Raw genomic sequence first — 21,865 nt, 5'->3', positions numbered from 1 at the left:
CGTTTGAGCGAGGTCGAGTCCCTCGGCGCCGTTGGATCATGGCGCTTTGCTTTGAATTCGGTAACCATCTAAATCTGACGGTGGACAAGCACGTTCTGTCTTCGATCAATCAGATCACCGTACATACGAGTGAGTCAACTTGTAATAGACGGCCATGATGATAATTCACTCGTTGACGCTAAAATCAAGAAGTAACTCTTCTAAAATATTGGAAAAATTGTCTTAAAAATAAATAATATATATATATATATATATATTATTTATTACTTATTTATATACATTCATTTGGTTAAAAAAAAAGGGGATGTAATTGATTCTAAGATTAAAAAAATGAATATTATGTTAGGATTAGCAAGCATTTTTAGAGTTATATTTTTCGAATTACTTGGATGATGATAAAAATCCTCAAGTATGGAAAGACTTGTATGTGAAGCTCAAGAGAATTCGAATTATTTCTTGCCGACATGCTTTGCAACAATCAAGTTCATTCAAATAAGTCTACCAAATCCTTTCACAGTGATCCATTAGAATGGACAAACCTGAAACACAAACTACATCACTCGCTAATCTTAGAACAGGATGAAGCAGAAACAGAATCACTGCAAGTCCACAGGATACTTGAATCCATAAGGAAGTTTACTGAGATCGACCAAGGTTGGCCATGCCAAACACGACTAGTATCACATAAGCCACCGATGCGATCATGGAGAGGACAATGGCGGCGTTGACGCGGGCGCACAAGCCGCCGACGAGGTTACAGATCTTGTCCCAGCCGGCCAGGTTCTGCTGCCCGTTCTCCGCCACAACACTGATGGCCGCCGCTGCACCATTGCTGGAGAAGAGGAGAACCACCATGAGCAGGTCGGCGATCGAGAAGGGTAGCGACATGGAAATCAGTCGAGCTTTGTTCACCATGGAAAGTACAAGGGACACGACCGAGTAGAAGAAGACGAGCACGTTGGCCACCACAAAGTACCTGTGTTGTGATGAAGAGATGATGAGAACCAAGCGAAAGCTGTGTTGTGGTGAACGTGCATGGGGAAGGACTTCTTACACGTAGGCGGCGGAGTAGGTGGACTTCACGGTGACGGTGATGCTCGTCAGCAAGGCGGTTTCAGCGTCGATGCCGGTGACCGTGGTGGTTTGTCGAGCGGCGCCCATCACGACCGCCGAAATGAAGGTCAGAACGATGGCGACGATGCGGAGGATGATGCCGGGAAGCTGCGTTGAGCTCGGCGGAGCAACCACGTCCCCGAATTTGGATGCCCGACCGCCAGCCCCTTGGCTCACATCAAACCCAGGCCTAAATTGAGACTCCATTTTAAGGGGAATGCAGAGTGAATGATTTGTGGGATAACACAACTATGTATGTATATGTGTGTATATATACATATATATGTAGAGAGAGAGTGAGAGAGAGAGAGAGAGAGAGTCCTGTCCACTTGATAAATTGGGTGAAGGTACCCATCAATATCCACAGATCACTGCGCATTACCGAGTAAAGTCTTAGATTGACATTGTACCCTGACAGAGCTTGTTGCACGATGGATGTGAATGGAGTCATCGTAGACTGCATCTTGAGGCGTTCAAAGTCAACTAAAGCTCCAGACGAGTTTCTTATCGCGGATATACGAAGTCAAAGCCGTGTAACAGCCGCGATTGCCATTGGACTTTCTGAAACTTGCGTGTCAACCAACCAAACCAGCGGGGTAGGAGGAAGGAAGGGGAGTGGAAACTAAGAGTCTTTTTGACTTCGAAACCAAGTTTCGTCAAAGAAGGTTTGGTGATGAAATGGCTTTTTCATGTCTATTCTTCACCACTTACAAGTGTTTGATCCATTAAACCGCAATATTCTAATGCTAGCAATGGATAGGCTTAGAGATGGGATCTTACTATATTACTTCCAGGTTTTTAAATAAGGTACGCACTATGAGCAGTCATAGAGCAGGAAAACTTTGTTACAGAGGAGGAGAATGAGAAAGATGCCATTTTGAAGAACACATATAGCAAACCAGAATCATCTTTTGTAATTCGCATGCCGATCGTATATTGCCAACCCATAAATGAGTCAGAGTTATAAATGAACACCTCCCAACTTGGATCATTTAGATATCAGACCTGAATGAATCACTAGAAGATCTAAATCAAACTGTGTCCTGAGCCGAAAGACAGAGCAAACAACCACCACTGTCCACAAGTTACAAGTCTCCAATTTGAAAGAAACGTTTTGGCTTGCATCATATACTTTTCATCTTCCGAATCAATCTTTCAGACAATAAACAAAATCATTTTTTTTATGTAACAAAAAGAAAAATCGAGAGCCAACATAGTGATCTCGACAGAGATGCCATTTGACATGGTACAAGAGATAGGGTGAACCCGTTCGGCGGAGTAGAGTGACATCATACAATTTGGCACCTTTCATCCTTCAAATCAATCTTTCAGACAATAAACAAAATCGAGTTTTTTTTTTATGCAACGAAAAGAAAAGTCAAGAGCCAAACATTGTGATATCTACAGAGATGCCATTTGATATGGTATAAGAAACAGAGTGGAGTGATCTCATACAAAAAGAAAAGTCAAGAGCCAACAGAGTGATCTCTACAGAGATGTCATTTGATATGGTATAAGAGACAGAGTGAACCCATTCAACCTTACAAAATTATCCATGCTTTATCTTCACGTAATCCTCACATTTGCAGAGAAATTATGTTTGCTTATTATGTCTCTTGCTAATTAGAGAGAGAGAGAGAGAGAGAGAGAGAGATTTCATAGGCTTCGCCAATGGCTCATCAGCTTGAACTGTATCTCACCAAGTTAATTATATGTAAAGCTCAAGAAGAAGCATAGCATACTTAATTCTTCATTAAGCAGGTAAAATTCAATGATTTTGTTGGGAATGTTTGTACAATTCTCATCTTCCTCCCAGAACAAGAGAAACTCTATAAATGATAAATATTATCACTGTTCATCATCATCAGCATCATCATTCATAGTATACCTCTTTTCACTTCCTTAGGATCAAGCACAAACAACAATCTCAAGAACCACCAAGTATTCGCAGAATCTCTACCATTTTGGAGACCGCATCAATGATCAGAGACGCACAATGTGAAAGTGGACTGTGCCCTGCTTCTTCTCGGCTCTATCTTGTTTCCTTTTGCCTTCTTCCACAAGAGATCAACAAGACTTGAATGGTCACGCCCTTTCTTTTGCAATCTTCCAAACCTTACTTGGCTTTTACTCCGGTGGATAAGACCGTTGGTGCCCATCCGCCCGACTTTAATGCCGCACAAGGATACGATATTCACTGGTCAATGAAGTTATGATAGCTGTCTTCCTCTCGGTGTTCCAAAACACGTCGACTCAGAATCTCCGGCTGCTGTAGACCGCTGTTTAGCTGATACAGATTCATTCACGAAACCCTGTCATCTAATGTCAACTCTCTGACTTGGTTTGCAAGAGATCATGTCGATTCTGACACCTCGTATGGGTGATTAAGTCCAGCTAAGATTGCACCAGAAAAATCTCAAATCATAATTTCCTGGCATCTCCATGTGCAAAGCATGCAGATCAAGATTCTTATAATTACAACGCAAGCATGTCTTCCTTCACTAATAGGATCATCAATCCGACACAATTCTCCAAGCACACCCGCGAGAAGAACCTGTTATAAGATTACAATTTTATAGTGCCGAGGCACATGCAGTCAGGGAACATGTTGTTGCAGAGGCTACATTAAGTTGCCACACGAACCCTAATCATTAAGTTGAGTATACCCACAATAATCTTCTGTTCATACCATGAACGACCTGCAACATTTCCCACCTCATGATGTCCATTTCTCGTGCTTATTTATACTACGGAGAACCATCCAACCCAACGGTGCACAATTATATGGTAGGGCTTTGAGCCAACTCCATCGTGAGAGCATCGACAGAGATGACATCCACCAGCAAGGACACGCCGGAGTCTGGCTACGCCGTGCCGCCGCCCAATCTGTTTGGCGTCGATTTCGGTCTGCGGCTGCTCCTGCTTGCATCTGCCGTGTCGGCGCTGGTGGTGTTGGTCACCAGCAAGCAGACCGAGAGCATTCCGACCTCTCTGCCCCCGCCGTTCCCTGCCTTCATCTCTCGTGATGCCAAGTTTCAACACTCTCCGGCGTTCATGTAAGTCTGCTGTGCCCCGGTGCAACTCTGGCTATACCGGACGTGGGTTTTCTGACACGGGGTTTAGTGCGATTCTCAGGCTTCTTGGGCTGCATAAACTTTTCAGCTTCATTAGATCGGAAGTCACTGCATAAACTTTATATTATGTCTGCTTTGTTTGGCTACGTGCAGATATCTCTTGGTTGCGCTTTCAGTCACTTGTTTCTACAGCATCATCACCATGGTGGCTTCCTTCGCTGCCATCACAAGCCCTTCTCCATCGCCGAGGATGTTGTTCCATCTCGTTCTCTCCGACGCGGTGAATGTTGTTTTAGTAGCTGCATTCAATCGAAAGCTGATAACAGTGATGTAACAGGTAATTATTGGCTTCTGGTTTGCAGGTGATGGCCGGAGTGATGGCTTCAGCCGCCGGCACTGCAGGCTCGGTCGCCTACCTCGGCCTGAAGGGGAACTCTCATGTGAACTGGAACAAGGTCTGCAACGTCTACGACAAGTTCTGCCGGCACGTCGGGAGCTCGGCGGCCGTCTCTCTTGTGGCCTCCGTCCTCCTCGTCTCGCTCGTCGTGCTCTCGTCCTACTCTCTCTACCGTCGTTGCCGCTGACGGTAACACATGACCGTCCATGCAGGACATGGCGTTCCGTGTACTTGCTCGGCTTGCTTTGTGTTCGGAAACATCGGTGTCTTACATTGATGCTGTCTCAGTAAACAAATTATTATTATTCGCGTCTTACACTGATGCTGCAAGAGAATCAATCGACGGTGTCTTACATTGCAGTCTTAATTATTCGTGTTAGAAAGAAACGTCGTCAGTGTATCAGTAAAACAAACATGCTGTAGTTAGCAATTAATGGCAGCAAATGCTTGCACACTAGCAATTAAACCTTTCCGCATCACCGCCGTGATTTAATGCTGTAGTTAGCAAGCGATGACAGCAAAGACGTTAGAACCGGAAGCTGCCGTCCTCATCACCACGGTTAATGCCGTCGTCGTTAGCAACAGATGGCAACGATGAGGATGTTGTGCAAGGCTGCAAGCAATTAAAGTCTCACTTTGTTGTCATCATCATAGTTAATGCTACTGTTAGCAACTGATGGCAACAAAAAACACACGAGATTAGCGCTCGAAGCAAAACATTTGGTCACAATCTCGTCGATTAATGCCGTCGAGTGAGCAACTAGTGGCAACCAAAAGGAAAACAAAAACAAGAAAGCAAAAGCAATTAGATCCATCACACGGACAAACACAAAGAAACAAGAAGGGGAAACACCCTTTCCCTCTTCCCTTCCTCGTTCTTGATCTCTAACCCTCGGTGGCGATCCGCTTGTGGATCTCAGTACCAAGTCCGTCGGATTCGTCGAGCTGAGGTGGTAATCGTTTCCTCTTTCTTGTCTGCGCCGGATTGGGTTCCGTGGTTCTGATCTGTTGTCGGGGTTCAATTGGTTTCGTTGCTGTCGCGTCCGATCTTTGAATTACGCAAAGCCGCTTCTTTTTGTTTCTAATCTTATACGCATTTTAGGGTTCTAGCGAGGATTGGTGTGCGGTCGGGCTCTTTGGGGGTAATATGGTTGATGCGCGCCCCTCAGAATCTGATCTTTTGGGGTTCTCTGTGCCCCTCGAAATCTTTTTGTTTGTATGCTTATCTGAACTGTCGGTTCCTTGAGATTACCTGAACGGAAGGTTGATTTCTGATACCGACCAAGTGTGGGATTAGAATGTCCCAACTCTTAGCTTAGTTTAGTAGCTTATGGGTGCTTTTGGTCACAGTCATGTACAAGAACCAGCTGCAAGAACTTGCCCAAAGAAGCTGCTTTAACTTGCCTTCCTATGCAAGTATACGGGAGGGGCCGGACCATGCCCCGCGATTCAAAGCAACTGTAAATTTCAATGGGGAAGCTTTCGAAAGCCCAACGTTCTGTTCCACACTCAGACAGGCAGAGCATTCTGCGGCTGAGGTTGCTTTAAACACCCTCTCAAAGAGAGGGCCTTCGAGGTCACTTGCTGCAAAAGTTCTGGTATGCATGCGATGCAATCAGTTTGATTGGATTTTGCATGTTCATATGTCTTTCACATTCATGGACTGAAGCACATTTCCAAAGATTTACATTACACCATAATTTTCAAGTTTTATTTGCTATATATTTCTTTTAATCGGCAGGATGAGACTGGAATTTACAAGAACTTACTCCAAGAAACAGCTCACGGAGCTGGGTTGAAGTTGCCTGTGTATACAACTGTTCGATCTGGACCAGGTCATACACCTATTTTTACATGCACAGTTGAGCTTGCAGGAATGAGCTTCACAGGAGATCCTGCCAAGACCAAGAAGCAGGCTCAAAAAAATGCTGCTATGGCTGCCTGGTCTGCACTGAAGCACTGTGAGTAAACATTTTTCCCCTGACCTCTAAGCGTGAGACATATATGGAGAACATTCTCGGGTAAGAGTTCCAAACGAAAATAATTTGAGACCAGAAAACATAATAGTTTGTTGATATTTGACCATGTCTAAAGATTCAAAACCACTGCATTCTCATGTCGTCCATGTCAGTGATGGAAACTTGGGATACTTGCAATATTCTTTTGCAAGATGTTGTCTTTCTTGATATATTTTGTTTATCAAAAGTAGGGCGACATAAAAAAATAGAAAGATTTACTAGTTTAGTCTAACTCTAAATTTAAAAAAGTATAAGGCTGTGTCTCACATTTCATATAGAAAAGTGCATAAAATGGAAGTTCTGTGAACCAGTTAAATAATAGATAAGCCCTTCACGAACCAATTAGATAGCTGCCTATTCACTGGAGATCATTGCAAATATGTTGTTATTAACCATCACTTGGTTTTACTTTTGAACATTAGTATCCACCTGTTCTTGGGTTCTGAACTATTTTTCGGAACTTGTTAGATTACCATACCACTCCACAGGATGACTAACTCAATGTTTTTGTTGTATAGCAAAGAGATGAACTTACATTGAAGAGTAACATATTATTTGAGATGTTTCATTTAGTAAACACTTGAAAGATGTAATAGCCCCTTTCGGGATTAAGAGAATCATGTATTGTCTGCAAGAAAATACCATCGTACGCAAATCTTTTGTTGTTGACATTGCTTCCTTGATCTACTTTTTTCTTGTTGCATTATCATGTGAGTTGCACCTGATATACTTCCAAAAAATAAGGATCCTCTGCTGCTGAAACAACAGAACCCTTAGCCATAAATTTTATGGTTCTTTGTCTCTTTTACTGTTCATGGGACTTCTCTGAATCTCTTTCTACTGTATATTTCGTCCACTGTAGAATGCTTATATGTTATTACTCCTATTCTCTTAATGTTACTCATGAGTAGGACGACGATTGGCATATTTTTTTCAAAAAGAATCCAATTTTTATAATTCATATCGACCATGACTAGCTAGAATTATGCAAATTCATGATTAGGAACAATCATGTCAATTTGCTTGTAAGAACTTCACCCACCGTGGTTGGATATCTGGGACCTATCTCTTTAATGCAATTATATGAATTATACTTTTGACTTAATGGATTATTCTAGTCGAGAAATTATTGTCTTCTTCATTAGCTATTTATCATCCTTTGGCCAGTTAAAAGTTACCTGGTTGACGGTGCCATTGCAGCACCACGTCTGGGCTCCTCTTCTTCTCCATCTGCACCTTCGCTGTCGGAAAGTGAAAAGAATGAAGAACAGGAACCCGTCGTTTTGGCTCATGCCCTTGCAAAATTGCAGCGATCAGAAGAAAATTGGTCATCTTCTCAAAACGGCCGACGGCGAGGCCAGCAAAGATCACCTCCTCAGAAAAGCATGCATCCAACATCTAATGTGTGTTTCTGCCCCATCCCTTTCCAGAATTTGGTGTACCCTGATTTGTCATCCGAATCAAAATTTTACCAAATGTGGCATCAAGTGCATGCATCTCCACAGCAGTCTCACTTTTCACTAACTCCACATGCCAGGGATCATAGATCTTTCCCAATTCTGCATTATTTCTACCCAAGTCAAGTGCTACACACCCCATCAGTTGAGCAAGACCCAGTTAGCTCTTTACGTTGTTCAACAGGATCTTCTCCTTCCTTGCTAGTGTGCTTCTCTGATCACCCTGTCTCTGTTGCATCCGGAAGTTGGTCCCAGTTCACAATACAACAGATACATGGGGAGCAGAACCAAAGAGTGGGGAAGGAATGGCTAATACTTCCATCAAGTGCAGAAGCATACTCTGCATTGGATGTTTCAGGTTCCTCGCTCCAGTCGGACAATATTGGTGATGCATCTACAGTTCAGAAGTCACATGAAGATCAAGAAAAGGAATGTTCACTTGGTGGTGCTGAAGCACACCTTGAGGAAGAAGCGAACAGTAGTTGCCATGGTTTCAAGTCAGTTGCCTCTGCTTCATGCCCAACGATGGTTCAGGATCCAGCAGGTCGTACAAAGATGCAAGAAAGAAAAACAGCTGAAAGAAGCCAAGGAAAATCATACGGATGGATGCCTCGGGCATCTGTATGGCCTGGGCCTTCACCTCCAAACCACTCTCTTTTATATGACCTGAATTCCGATTCAAGTCCTACACAATTTTCCCATGGATCTCCAAACTCTTCCAGTCTGGATAGGAAATTTAGGCCTTCTGCTGTATCAGCTTCGATGAGACAAATATCTTCAGCTTTACTGCATCCGTCCGGTCTTAGAGATGAAGCATTTAGACGTCAAGTTCCATCACCGGCTGCTCCAGTGACGATTAGAACCACTATCCCTGTATGCTCAGCCAGGGCTGGGGCAGTGAATCCAGACACTCTGGTCTCCTCAACAAGCTTTGTAGCTCCACCGGTTAATGTGAGATCTGTTGTACCAGTTTATTCAGCTCCACCAGTGAGGAAACCTGAACAAAATCAGAAATCTATTTACGAAAAGGAAACAATGTCAAAGATTGATTCTGAATTTGGTAAGATTCAGATATGATCCAAAGTTTTGGATTTCCTTAGGTTGGGGTTTATGCATTTCTACACCTCTCGGGTGTAGCTCACCCCTTGGAAAACTGCTAGTTGTAGCAAGGCTATTGAAATGAAGTGGTTGCATCATATCAGAGATCTATCTCATTGAATTAGGTCACGGCACATTCTCACTGAGAAATGAAAGAAGAATTTTCCTAAAGGATCTACCAGAAAATCTTCCTTTTCTATGATGCTTGCAAGGGATTGTTCTTTTCTTCTTTTTTTTTTTTCCCTCGAATCAAGCATCCTAGGAGGCCTGTGAAATCTTGCAATGTGCTCAGTTCTTTCACTTTTTACCTGTCAAATACAATTATAGTCTTTCGGCATTAGGCCAACACGAACTTCTTCTATGTTTGTAAATTTAAATTGCCCATTGAGCTTGTAAACGGTAATCAAAGGAAAAGGCAATGTGTATCGTCTATAATGAGATCATGTCTTTAAATTTTGTATGATGCTTCTCTCTGCCACTGTTATCTTGCATTTTTGAGTAAGCAAGTCGTAGGGTTTTCAAACCTTCTCTCTGGTTTTGTGTCGGTAATGGAAAGCCTGCATGGTAGCAAGAGCCATTGTGATTACTCTCCGAGTGGCCGTCACTTATGTTGCCGATTTCATTTCTTGTACTGATCGAGCATTTGTCAGATGCTGATGAAGTTAGGAACTTAAAGAAGCTCTGTTGTTTGGTATGAAGAGGTGAAATTGTAGCTTCAGCTTTTTTTCTGAATCTGTTAATCTTGTGATGGTTAGCCTTCGTGATAGGAAGAGAAGACAAAAAGAGTCCACTGATGCCAATTATGTTTATTTGTTGTTATTCTTATTTAAGTTGAAAATTTATATTAATTTTTTTAGTTACTTTTAAGTTAAATAAATTTATTATTTCTATTTAGTTGTAAATTTAGCTTTCTTTATTCAGTTACTGTTAAGTTAAATTAATCCGTTTCACAAAGGCTTTGATTCATTCATGTGCTGCAACAGCTTACGATGTGATAGATGTTGTTGGTAATGCAGAATAATGATGCATCCAACTCCACCAACACACACCTTTCGGAGTCTGGTCACCCCCGGGTAATAGTAAGACCGTCGTTGTCGGATGATTTTTGGACGATTTGAAATTTTTTGAGGTCTTTTATGCACCAAACGGACGCAGGTAAGCTTACTCGGAAGTTTATGTATCGCGCTCGCCCTCGAGTCTGGTCACCGTGGGCATCGGTAGGAAGACGACAGTGGGATGATTTTAGGACGGTTTAAATTTTTCGGAGGCATTTTATGCAGCAAATGGCTGACGGTAAGTTTACTGGCGGTACCGCGCTCATCCGTGAGTCTGGTCACCGCGAGTGAGGGCAAGTTTGTTGATTTTTGGCCGTTTTGATTATTTTAGGGCATCATCGTATCTCCAGCAAACGAGTAGAGGTACGCTTACCTGACTTATTCTCTGTCGGAGTCCGGTCACCGCAGACGCGATTTCCCAGAGATTTAGTATTTTCGGAGGCAGTTTATCCTCCGTGTTGCAGGTGGTAAACGCACCGCAAAACATCAGACTTCACACCTCACCACCTCCTCTCCGCCGCCGCGTCCACCTGACGTCCTCCCTCTCCTCTCCAGGTAAAAAATCCCACCTTTCTCCGCCGCCGCCCGGCCCCCTCTCCGCCACCCCTCCCAACCATCTGCATAATCCACAGACATCTTCTTGATTCACATACCAATCGCAAGCAAAACGGTCGACGGAACTCTCAGGTCAAGCATATGGCTTCTCATGTACCAATCGACGTTGTCACGAAGGCGTTTGATGGAAGTGGTTTCATGCTCATGTTACGATTCATCGCAAACCGATTTGGAAATGGCGATGTCATATCGTGGGTTAACTTTGCAGGAGAAGATCGCGAGGAGCTTTGCTTGGGCTTTATGATGAAGCCGACGGAAGGGGAATCGACAAAGCTCCTTGTCGTGGATGAACTTGTAGCTTTTCTTCCACTCGGATGTGGCTGCGACGGAATTCGATAGCCATTCCCTTCTTTTCCGAGTGCCACCAGTAGGCACAGCCACAAGCTACAGGCAGTAGTGCCATTTGGGTTTCAGAGAAGGTAACAAGTCCGTGCCAAAATGATTCATGCAACTCTTAGGAATCAGTAACTCGGATTATATTTCAGGAATTTTGGAAGATTAACTGGGAGATTTTACTTCTGCTTATCTCATCCATGAATTCTAGCAGTGACAACATATCTGTTAGATTCAGTTCATCAAGAAGCAGCAGAAGCTGTACACCTTATTTGCATGGCATGGTCTTCAGTACAAGCTACAAAAAGCAAAGCCAAACTCTTCCTGAGTTCACTTCTTGTTGTGAAGGAGAGATTAATCTGATAGTGAGGAGATCAAAGCCATAGAGCACCAGCCTCCCGAAGCAATGGAGTCAGCTTGCCACCAAGATGAAGCGCCATGATCCTATCGGTGGATCCAACGAGCTTTCCTCCGATGAACACGACCGGCACCGAGGGGTTGCGGCTGAGCAGCTTGACCAGTGCCTTCTCCATCTCTCTCCCTCTGGGGTCTTCGTCAAGCTCATAAACAGCAGGATTGACTCCCAGCTCGCAGAAGAGCCTCTTGATGGTGTGGCACATGCAGCATGAGCTCAAGCTGAAGATTACCACTGCCTTCTGCGAGGCCAACTTCATCACCCTGTCCATCCTGACACAAGCTCGGATCAAATGGAATGTGGGAGCTCAGATTCTTGTGGACTGATCCAAATTGTGGCTGAAGATTGGGCAGAATTCAGACACAGGTTTGAAGAGCGAGGAGAGGCAATGGGGTAGATATGCTTTAAGAACTCAGGACTTGGTGGTTAAAGCTCCAGAAGCGTGATGTTTTTATAGGGCTAAAAGTGAGCCTGGGTGGTACTGTTATTGAGCCGAAGGACTCTAAATGCGGAATCCTTTGGCTGGGAAATTTTGGTGAAACACATTGCTCAAGTATCCTCTGACCATTAGTTTGGAAGTAACCCTGGTTTACTGCATAGTCTGTTGCAGGTCACTTCTCCTTGGAACAAAGTTGGATAAATGTAGCCATCTATCTCCGTTGAAGATGAAACTTTGAGCTTCTGATGCTCGAATATTAGGAGGTGACCTATCTCAATCTGCCGATGACGAAGCTTTCTTTATCCTAATTCGCGATAAGGTCGAGATCAGTCAGCAAGGATTTGGAATGCCAAACAGTAACCCTAGATCTTCTCAGAATATATGCATGATGTTTCTTGCCAATTGAGTCTTCTGGACATGTGGTGGTGTTGCACGGATACATGCTTGTGGCTAACAGTGATGTCATACAGCTCGGAGTGATAGGCATATGCATCGACGGACATACCTAGAATGATCTTGATGTTTTCTCTGGCATTCTTAATGTTCCTAGCTAGGTTTCTCTAAGGATTCTGCAGGCGGTTGCATGTCTTTGGCTTTTTGATCACCAGCTATCAATATATTTAGTGGAGTCTTAGTCATGCCAACAGTGTTCTGATCATCACAAGTATAAACAAATAAGTAACTGATGTATACAGTTTTGAATGAACAGAGCAAGAGTTAACAGATGAATTTATGCAGTGAATCAACTTGAGATGGATTAGGCTATGAAATCAAGGAAGCACCTTGTCTAAATCAGTCGACATCGATTGGTTCATGGTGTTGATTTGGCATTCCATGACAACCATATCCCCAATTCTTCAAAGAGATTTGAGAGTATCTTCTTCCTAATCAGAGCCTAGTATTGACCATGTTGCATAAAGATACCTTCAGAAACTATAAAGACAGTGCATTCTAGATTTATCCATGATACAACAGTCCGTAATCTTATCCTAATTAGAGCATAGTATTGGCCATGTTGCATAAAGATACCTTCAGAAACTATAAAGGAAAAGGATTCAAAACATACCATGTGGAAGTGGATTCCCTTCTAAGAGCCACCTTTGTCTCCTCCAATACTCAAAGGTTAACCCATCAGCTTCACCTAGCAACATTGTATCAGGAAGAAAGACCTTCTGAAATGAACTCGGAATATCATAAAATGGATACTATCATCCAAGTGAATGAGCATGTCAAGGTTCTTAGCACACATGAGGCAGATCTCATGTCTGAAGTAAGAATAATCTCCGCTTAGCTTGGAACAATGAAGGCAAGGCAGCCGTATCTCCTTGTCTTCTGTCTCACTGGAACATGATTTTACTGATAGCTCGGAACCATCAGATTAAGAAGATGAATGCATGGTCAAGTCACAGCATCACAGATACCATCGCTGATGAGGTGGTGCAAGTGCAGTAACAGCCTAAGGACCAGAGGCAATGTGGAACATGGCCTTACAAGTTGCCAGCGGTGAAACTCATGGTTCTCCGGTACCCACCAGCCACTGGAATCAAACTCTCCATTCATATAGATGATGATGATGCCTCCACCGAAATGTACATGATTCCTTGTGTCCCGAGGCAGCACCGTACTGCCTGTTTCTTTCATCCGCTTGTGGCATTGTTCATCTTTTTCATGGACCACCAAATGGATAATGTTCTTCTCCAGTGTAATGAAGTTTGACCTGAAGAGTTGCTGTTAAGATGTGCATCGTCAGCTAGAACCAAGGATTCCATCTACCACTGTTCTGAGACCTCGGAAATCAACATGGCATGGCTCAAGTCATCACTGATCCTACACGACCAAGAGTGGACTCAGATCAACCTTACAAATAACTTTTGTGGTTTCAAAAGAATACAAATCTTCCAAAAATGCACAGTGAAGTCAGCGTCAATGAAATGATAGAAGACAATGATGCTGTGGGCACGCAAACATTGAGCTTTCCATCTCTATATAAGCAGGTCACACAGGAGTACTGAACTCCAACACAAACCATTCAGCGTTCGGTTTGGCTCTTCAGCAGACTATGTTCTCCATCCATTTTGCTACAATAGAATGGAGAAGGTGAAGAAGTTGGTGTCCCAACGAGCGGTGGTAGTCTTCAGCAGCAGCTCATGCTGCATGTGCCATACTGTGAAGAGCCTCCTCCATGACCTCGGTGTCAATGCTGCAGTGCATGAACTTGACGAGGAACCAAGGGGAAGAGAGATGGAGACGGCGCTTGCCGTGCTTGTGAGGCGTAATCCTCTGGTGCCACTTGTATTCATCGGAGGCAAGCTGGTTGGATCTACAGATAGGATCATGTCACTGCACCTTGGTGGTGAATTGGTGCCACTTCTTCATGAGGCAGGTGCTCTTTGGGTCTGAATACTGAACTCTGCTCTCATATGAATCAGATACTACAGATATAGAACACAACATCATCTAGTTTTATGTGTGTTGTGTGGAAACAAACTGTGGAGTCAATAACTAAAAGAACTCTTTTTAGATCATACCATGTAACTTTGGCACTATAATGAAGACCAGTTCGATTTCTCCTAGGTTTCTTGACTTTCTCCACTGCAACGTGATCGAGAGCTCTGGTATGTATGCACTTGGCACCATGAATTCTGCAATCTAACAAGGAAATATATTTGTTACCACATGGTAATTGTTTGGTTCCAGCATTTGCAATCATTGCACACCAAATGAAAAGAAAGAGAGAAAGAAATAAAGCATGAAGAACAGCTCATCAATTTACATCTCTTTTGGTGATCTTGAGCATATATATATTTTCCAGAATTTTGTTTTGGATGACATTCATGATCATTCTGTTACTTTGCTGGAAATTGGAGTGATGAGTTACTGGTGTCATTCTGATACATTGCATAAGCATATCTACATCCTTCCAGCCGTTGATGTTCAAATGCAAGCTTGGTAAATCAGATTGCACTACTATTAGCATTCAACTTGTCAAGATGATTTCACTGATCCACATGATATCCTAAAGTCATCAAATAAAACAAATACAGCATCAAATATGCATTCATTGGTATATGGCATTCTCTACATACTTGATATCACTATCAACGGAGTCTGGAGAGTACAAAAAATAAGCAGTAGCGAGTAGAAGCTTCATTCAGGATGTTAATAGAAAGCAAAACCATATCCATGTCGAAAGTCAAAATCTTTAACCAACAAGTAAAAAAGAAATTTTATTTTTCTTTTCCATGAGACTTTCTCACACAAGATTCTCCAACTCAATTGATAAGGGGCATATACCATATCAATTCTCGGAAGCAAAGACGATCCACCGTAACGAATAGAAGATATAATTCTTCTTATCATAAACCACATCTCTATCGGGAGTCATCCCTTTGTACCCAGAGACCATAGCTCCTGTCGAGCATCCGACATCATTCTTCAACAAGGCACACCACTCCCATGCCTACTGTGGTAGGTAGGCATGGAGGAGGATGTCCCCGGTTATCACGAAAGGTATATGGAGTTTCCACGATCACGCATTGTAAAAGTAATCCCAGACACGAGAAGAATACACAGATGTTAGCTTTCCTATCACTGATTTTGAGCATCGAAAGAGGATAGAAAACTTCGATGCCTCTTGTTGTCTTTGTAGGAAGCCCTTCGCCCAAATGACGAACTAAGAAAATGTGACAAGAAAGAGATGCATCTATCGTAACGTAAATAAATATATGTAAAATATATAGGGAGATAGCATAAGAAATTACGATTCGGAATTTCCACAAACAAGTTGTGAGCAAGAAAGATCAAACCGGTGGGAACGGCGGCACAGTGGAGAATATGCGAAGCCAGAGCCTCTACTCCACCTTTACCAAAAGATCACAACGAAGAAAGCGTGGTGGTGGAACGCACGCAATGTCGGTTCGCGGCATCAGAGACCACCGGAAAACGCGGGCCGGCCTTATTCCCCTCCTCTTCCCACATAAAGCTTACGTCTTTTGCTGATACCCCATCCACGGCGGATAAGAGAGAAGCAAAAAAGCTGACGGAACCAGCTGAGACCAACTTGTTCTTGGAATCAGCGTGCTTTCGGAGGAGGAAGATGATTCGGCTGACGCAGCGTTGCGACCGTACAGCCAGTGGAGAAGTCGGCGTGTGATTTGAATGAATCGGACGTGTTGGCTAAGAGGGAATAAAAAGACTTGCGTCGATAGCTCCATGATTGGTGTGTCTTTTGAGGTCTCCCATCTCCCTCGACCTGCTACCGTATACTCTATGGACTCTGGTTGACGTAGAGAGGATAACTGTGCACGTTGATGCCTTGTGCTTCGCCGATGGGATGGGATGGGATGGAAGCAGATGCGAGCGGTTCCTTTCCATCCAAGTTTCGGTACTCTTGTGCTGGTCTCGACCACTGTTTGTTTCCCTCGAACCGATTCGATCGAACCAAATCGAATACGTCCGACGATTTGTTTCTGAACCCAAATCGAAACATAATTTGGTTTCCATTTTTTATTTTTAAAAAACTGAAATCGACGATTCTAATTTCAAACCCATTAATAAAATAACAATATTAAGCCAAAAACTGAAATCGAAGGTTTGAGGTTAAGGACTGGAAATTAAGGATCAAGATATATGCCGGTGCTACATGATTCAACATTGTTTTCCTTCTTTATCTTCTCTCTCTTGGTTCAACATGTTTATGCAAAAATCTCACCTCACAATTAGCAATCACAAGGAGGAAGACATCACATTACTTGCGACCTCATCTTCATATTTTGCAGCAGTGAAGAACCAATGAAACAGGAGATTGATAGACAAATATTCATCCATAAAGATTGCTGACGTTTGATCTTTGATGCAGCTCAAGAATTCTAAAAATAAGAACTTGACAGACTGTTTAACTGAACAACAAGAATTAGACATACTCCAGTGTGCATGTGATTGGTATCAGTGAACAATATAACAACAAGAACAGAATATTGCATCGATTTGCCAAAGAATTCTCAGCACAATGACAAAAATTCATTGAGAAGATTTCATATTAACTGGAAAGATTGGCTAAGTGAGGCGAGAAAGAATCGTCATCAAATTGATGTCTCCATGCCCAGTGGAGAAACTAAAGAAGACTCCTTAATCATCCAGAAGATAAAGATGATTATTCAATAGTTAGCTTCGGTCATGTCTTCGATGCATAAGAGAACTCAGACTCTTTAGATAGGACAGCAGCAACTCTCCTTCAAGTGTTGCTTACGTCGAGGCCCATAATCGTCAACAAAGCTAATGGATCGATCAGGAATGTATCATCATTTCTCATAAATGACCATCAAATTTGCTCCGGAAATCAGGACGATCATGTTCCATCTCCATCCCTCTTTCGTTTCTCTGTGAGCATCATGTTCTACAGCACCATCCATCAAAGTGATGATATCTCTCAAGTTTTTGTAGTCAGCTCCAGACCCTTTTTATGCATGTGAAATTTACTAGAAGATAGACCATCGCATCCACTGATAAAAGAAGCAGCAGTTCCCGATTTTTCTTGTGATCCTTAATGACTGGAATGTCATCTCTACCTATTTCCATCGGCATACAGGTTGCCATCATCAGCAGACTCTATATTCTAAATGGGCTCTTCCTTCACTAGCCCATTTAATTTTCCCAATTCAGACCAAAAAATTCCATCCATTTCATCAGAATTAGAACCTTGTTCACAGTCATCATCTCAATCATAAGACCCTAAGAGTTTGGAGTTAAGCCTCCAGCTCTCTCTGCAGAATCTATGGAATGAATAGGAAGTTACACAATAAGGATGATCAGTAGGACCATCGTCCTCAGAGTCATAAATAATCCTTGGCACCTTGTTCAAATAATCCTTTTAAGGAACTTCACTTGCTTGAGTGCTGTCAAGCTTGTAACTATCCACATCATCTTCCTCTTCATCATCAGAAATTATCAGATCCGATATCATTTGAATGAAAAAGGTGAACTTCATTTCATCAACTTCCATTAAGTACTGACCTCATTATAGGGTTCCCGGGACCATGCCACGACAGCTAGTATCATTTCAAATCACAGACCATTTCCCCTACAAGGCCAGCTCTCCAAAGAACTATCATCACTTTTACGAGTATCTGCAAAAGGCAGCAAAAACTGCACCATCATTGTCATAAGCCAAAATTCCATGCAGTAGAAACATCTGGCCTTCTGGTGGTCATCTCCGGTTCGGTCCTGTGACATAATTGCTTTTTTCTGCACACTCATCAGGGGATTTTTGTGATCACCAAGAAAGAATGCACCAATAGTTTTAATAGTTGCACCTAAGGAATAAGATCGACGGTTTTAGATCCTCGATGACTTTAAAATTGTGAAATTAAGTTAACAAAATATTAGGAGTTATAATATATCGATTTTGTGAAGTGATTTACAGGAGCTACATACCTGAGATATCAAAGCACATAAAAAGAAAAATGAAAACTTTGCGGCTTATTTCATCTGATAGATTCAACAAGAAAGAGGTACCTTATAAACCTGCTGGAACCTTCTCTTACTAAATCTATCGAAAATCTACATAGAGAAATGTTGTAAACAGATTAACCTACTAAAGGAAGTCAATGCTACATTTATAATGTCAATTCTGCATATTGACGATGGATATCCTAACAAAGGAAATATGCCAGTATCAGAATCAATTGGGATCACCCAGGATCAACCCATTTTGACCTGGTATTTGCAGAGACCAAGATCAATGCTACCATAAGTTGCAGGGACTGAACAAGACTCTGTATTGGAAAAATCTATAGTTTTGAGCTTGTTTTGAGCCAATCATAACCCAAATCAGCTGACTCAGATCAGGATCACACGCATATTTTTCTGAAAGTGCAAAAGGCTACAATGATGTTTATTGAATGGTTGATTGGTTGTCTTGCATTTGTAAAAGGCTGTTGATTGGTACTGAGCAAAATGTCCTTTTTCTAGAAAGCCATGAGTATGCTCTTCTACTTACGAATGCAAGACAACCGATTGACCATTCAAAAACATAATTACAGCCTTTTGACACTTTCAAAAAAATGACATGTGTAGACAAATTCGATAAAATATTTGCTCAAAGGCAACAATACATACATCAAACACCTACTTATGGAAATCTTGAGTGGTTAACATCTATCTCATCAGCAACCAGAGCTCTCAAATTTAAAACGTTAATTAGTTTTCATCACCGAAGAAAAAATTATATACGCATCCCACTCCGCAAGAAAAATGTTTGAAACGAGTTATATATATTGACGACTTAACAGCAGTAAAATTAACTGGAAGAAATTAACCAGGCACATTAAATTGAGTATGCAGTCTATGCATTGCCTGTTTACTGCTACTTGCATCATCAGACATCAGAGACACACCTAAAAGTACATTCTTTTAAGTACAACTTCATCCTCGGAACACCAAATTATACTTTCATCCTGTCCAGCTAACAACAACGTTCAGTATAAAGATCATGAGCGTCTCAAGATTTCATCTTTACCTCGACATATCGAAGTGGTCACGGCCAAAGTTCAAGTAAGCATTCCGCGCGGTGGTCTAATCCCTCGACAAAACAACTTCACCTCGATGCGGTCCTCGTCCGGCAGGAGGAGAACAAGCTCCACCTACTTGCTGAGGACATCCCTAATGCTTCCCTCAAATGTCCCATTGGTGGCCACACCTTGGGCCTTAGTGGAACTCGGATCACGGGGCATGGGGGTAGCGGATTCCCCATCGTCGGTGGGAGACGGCTGCGGCTAAAGGAGGGCGCGGCGCCAATGGCAGTGGACGATGGCGTTGATCGGGCAGTAGGGCGATGACGGCAGTGGAGACGGGTAAAGGTGGGATCTTCGTGGAGGGAGGAGATGAGAGGGAGGGCGTAAGGTCCGATGTTTTACGGTGAGGTTACCACCTAGAACACGGGGCACAAACTGCCTTCGGAAAAAATAAATCTTTGGAAAATCGTCCATGACACGGAGGGCTTATCTTCACTGCGGTGACTAGACTCTGACGTTAGGGACAATACACTCAACTAAGGTAAGATTACCTCCACTCAATTGCTGACTCAAGTGCTTTCAAAAATAAATGATAATAGGTATGGAGAAGAATCTTCACGACATATAGGTAAGATTACCAACTTAGGTAATCTTACCTATATATCGTGGAGCGTTTGATTGTCCGCGTCAAATACGCGTATTCGACGCATCAACGTGGGGCGTTTGATTGTCCGCGTCGAATACGCGTATACTTTGAATCTTCCGCATTAAATAATTCAACATCTCTTCGGTGGGTGGCTCACTAATAGGCCCCACGTGTTCCGTCCACTTAAAAATAGCCACGTCGGATGAGATGATTTTGGGGAGCAACTTGTGGTATCACGCGTTTATATAAGCGGTCATCGTTTCGGAAATATCTCCGCGACTTCCGATTCTTCCCATCCCGATAAAAAGTCGTCTCGTCGTCGACGACGACTTCGTTTTCTGCTGCAAAGAGATCCAATTCTTGGAATCGGGAGAGGGGAGAAAGAGGAGATTGGAGCTGCGTGTGATTGATTGATTGATCGAGTGAGGATGGCGGCGTATAGGACGATCGAGGTGACGCTGATCTCGGCCAAGGACCTCAACGATGTCAACGTCTTCTCCAAGATGGACGTCTACGCCGTGGTCACCATCGCGGGCGATCCTCGGTCCAGCCAGCGTACTCCGACAGATAAGAACGGCGGCAAGAGCCCCTCTTGGAACGCCACCCTCCGCTTCTACGTCCCCGTTGATCCCGCCGCAGCCGGGCGCCTCGTCCTCCACGTCCTCCTCCGTGCCGAGCGCACTCTCGGCGATCGAGACGTTGGGGAGGTGCAGATCCCCCTCAAGGAGCTCCTTGTGGACGGCGGAGGCAAGCCCTTGTCCGGCCCCCAGTTCGTCAGCTACCAGGTCCGCAAGACCGGGTCCGGCAAGCCCAAGGGCGTCCTCAACCTCTCCTACAAGTTCCTCGACGCCCCTGCCGCCGCGGCCGACCACGCGCCCGCGCCGCCGCCCCCCGTCGCGTATCCTGCCGCGGCACCTCCCCCCGCAGGCTATCCCGCTCCGGGGACGGATTCCAAGCCCGCCGTCGCGTACCCTGCCGCAGCACCTCCTCCGCCCGCAGGCTACCCCGCTCCGGGGACGGATTCCAAGCCCGCCAACCCCGTAACGGTGAACCCCGCCCCAGGGAGCAGCGGCCCGGCGTATCCTCCGCCGGGGAAGGACTTCAAGACCGGTGAGCCCGCAACCGCCTACCCGCCGCCCGGCCCATCTGAGCCCTACCCACATGCCTACCCACCGCCGCCGCAGTACGGGTACGCGGCGCCACCTGCCGGGTACGGGTACCCGGCTCCGCCCCAGCAGTACGGCTACGCTCCTCCTCCGTCAGGGTACGGGTACCCGCCGCCACAGGCGGGGTACGGATACGGGGCGGCGCAGCCGCCGAAGAAGAAGAAGTTCGGGGCTGGGATGGGGGCGGGGCTTGGCGCGGGGCTCCTGGGCGGCGCCATCGGCGGCCTCCTCATCGGGGATATGGTGTCAGACGCGGGTTCTTACGACGCGGGATACGACGCCGGCTTCGACGATGCCGGCGGTTTCGACTTCTAAGCCTTCTGTTACGTCCTCCATGCGGTTTTCGTTATCTGTTTTTAGGTCCCTCCTGCTTTTAGCGTGTTAGGCAGAAGTCTCGCTTACCGTCGTTGCCATGTAGTATGGTAATAAATATGTGGTTTCTGTTAATTCTTTAAAGCCATCGAATATATTATATATATATATATATATATATATATATATGATGATTTCTTAAAAATTATCTTCTTT

General features: G+C 43.9%; 5 protein-coding genes and 1 long non-coding RNA gene across 17 annotated transcripts; 4 read left to right on the top strand and 2 right to left on the bottom strand.

Annotated features, from left to right (window-relative positions):
• Positions 1-465: 465 nt before the first annotated feature.
• Positions 466-1,366, bottom strand: LOC135611640 (CASP-like protein 1E1). Its single transcript, XM_065107272.1, has 2 exons — positions 1,055-1,366; positions 466-976 (listed from the first exon to the last, which is right to left on the bottom strand). The coding sequence occupies exons 1-2, from the start codon at positions 1,318-1,320 to the stop codon at positions 637-639; spliced, it is 606 nt and encodes a 201-aa protein (XP_064963344.1). The 5' UTR covers positions 1,321-1,366; the 3' UTR covers positions 466-636.
• A 2,424-nt stretch (positions 1,367-3,790) lies between these two features.
• On the top strand, positions 3,791-5,007 carry LOC135611638 (CASP-like protein 1D1). Its single transcript, XM_065107271.1, has 3 exons — positions 3,791-4,169; positions 4,341-4,467; positions 4,550-5,007. Exons 1-3 carry the CDS (start codon positions 3,943-3,945, stop codon positions 4,769-4,771), a joined length of 576 nt encoding a protein of 191 aa, XP_064963343.1. The 5' UTR covers positions 3,791-3,942; the 3' UTR covers positions 4,772-5,007.
• Positions 5,008-5,351: 344 nt separating this feature from the next.
• Positions 5,352-9,617, top strand: LOC103983701 (double-stranded RNA-binding protein 2). 3 transcript variants are annotated; one of them, XM_018826592.2, is made up of 5 exons: positions 5,353-5,534; positions 5,687-5,847; positions 5,935-6,182; positions 6,326-6,545; positions 7,770-9,617. In XM_018826592.2, the coding sequence occupies exons 3-5, from the start codon at positions 5,937-5,939 to the stop codon at positions 9,134-9,136; spliced, it is 1,833 nt and encodes a 610-aa protein (XP_018682137.2). In that variant the 5' UTR covers positions 5,353-5,534; positions 5,687-5,847; positions 5,935-5,936; the 3' UTR covers positions 9,137-9,617. The 3 variants fall into 3 exon arrangements, with proteins under 3 accessions (XP_018682139.2, XP_018682137.2, XP_018682140.2); XM_018826595.2 differs by having other exon boundaries at positions 5,355-5,534; positions 7,803-9,617; XM_018826594.2 differs by lacking the exon at positions 5,687-5,847 and having other exon boundaries at positions 5,352-5,534.
• A 978-nt stretch (positions 9,618-10,595) lies between these two features.
• LOC135611948 (uncharacterized) lies at positions 10,596-12,224 on the top strand. Its single transcript, XR_010486699.1, has 2 exons — positions 10,596-11,246; positions 11,313-12,224. It is a non-coding gene; the product is annotated as an uncharacterized LOC135611948 (long non-coding RNA).
• LOC135611947 (glutaredoxin-C1-like) lies at positions 11,270-16,416 on the bottom strand. Of its 10 annotated transcripts, XR_010486695.1 has the most exons (5): positions 15,309-16,403; positions 14,543-14,663; positions 13,081-14,446; positions 12,797-12,909; positions 11,843-12,665 (listed from the first exon to the last, which is right to left on the bottom strand). XR_010486695.1 is itself a non-coding variant. In XM_065107596.1 (4 exons), exon 4 carries the CDS (start codon positions 11,844-11,846, stop codon positions 11,535-11,537), a length of 312 nt encoding a protein of 103 aa, XP_064963668.1. In that variant the 5' UTR covers positions 11,847-14,446; positions 14,543-14,656; positions 14,788-15,030; positions 15,309-16,395; the 3' UTR covers positions 11,270-11,534. The 10 variants fall into 10 exon arrangements, 6 of the variants coding, with proteins under 6 accessions (XP_064963668.1, XP_064963667.1, XP_064963669.1 ...); XM_065107596.1 differs by adding an exon at positions 14,788-15,030 and having other exon boundaries at positions 11,270-14,446; positions 14,543-14,656; positions 15,309-16,395; XR_010486696.1 differs by adding an exon at positions 14,788-15,030 and having other exon boundaries at positions 12,364-14,446; positions 15,309-16,416.
• A 4,033-nt stretch (positions 16,417-20,449) lies between these two features.
• On the top strand, positions 20,450-21,784 carry LOC135611946 (protein SRC2-like). The gene has a single exon (XM_065107594.1). The coding sequence runs from the start codon at positions 20,600-20,602 to the stop codon at positions 21,650-21,652; it is 1,053 nt and encodes a 350-aa protein (XP_064963666.1). The 5' UTR covers positions 20,450-20,599; the 3' UTR covers positions 21,653-21,784.
• The last annotated feature ends 81 nt before the right edge of the window (positions 21,785-21,865 follow it).

This window comes from Musa acuminata, chromosome BXJ2-5 (genome assembly GCF_036884655.1).
Source record: "Musa acuminata AAA Group cultivar baxijiao chromosome BXJ2-5, Cavendish_Baxijiao_AAA, whole genome shotgun sequence".
In the NCBI taxonomy this organism is placed as follows: Eukaryota; Viridiplantae; Streptophyta; class Magnoliopsida; order Zingiberales; family Musaceae; genus Musa; species Musa acuminata.
The sequence above is the reverse complement of the archived record's forward strand: the minus strand, read 5'-3'. Positions and strand labels throughout refer to the sequence as shown.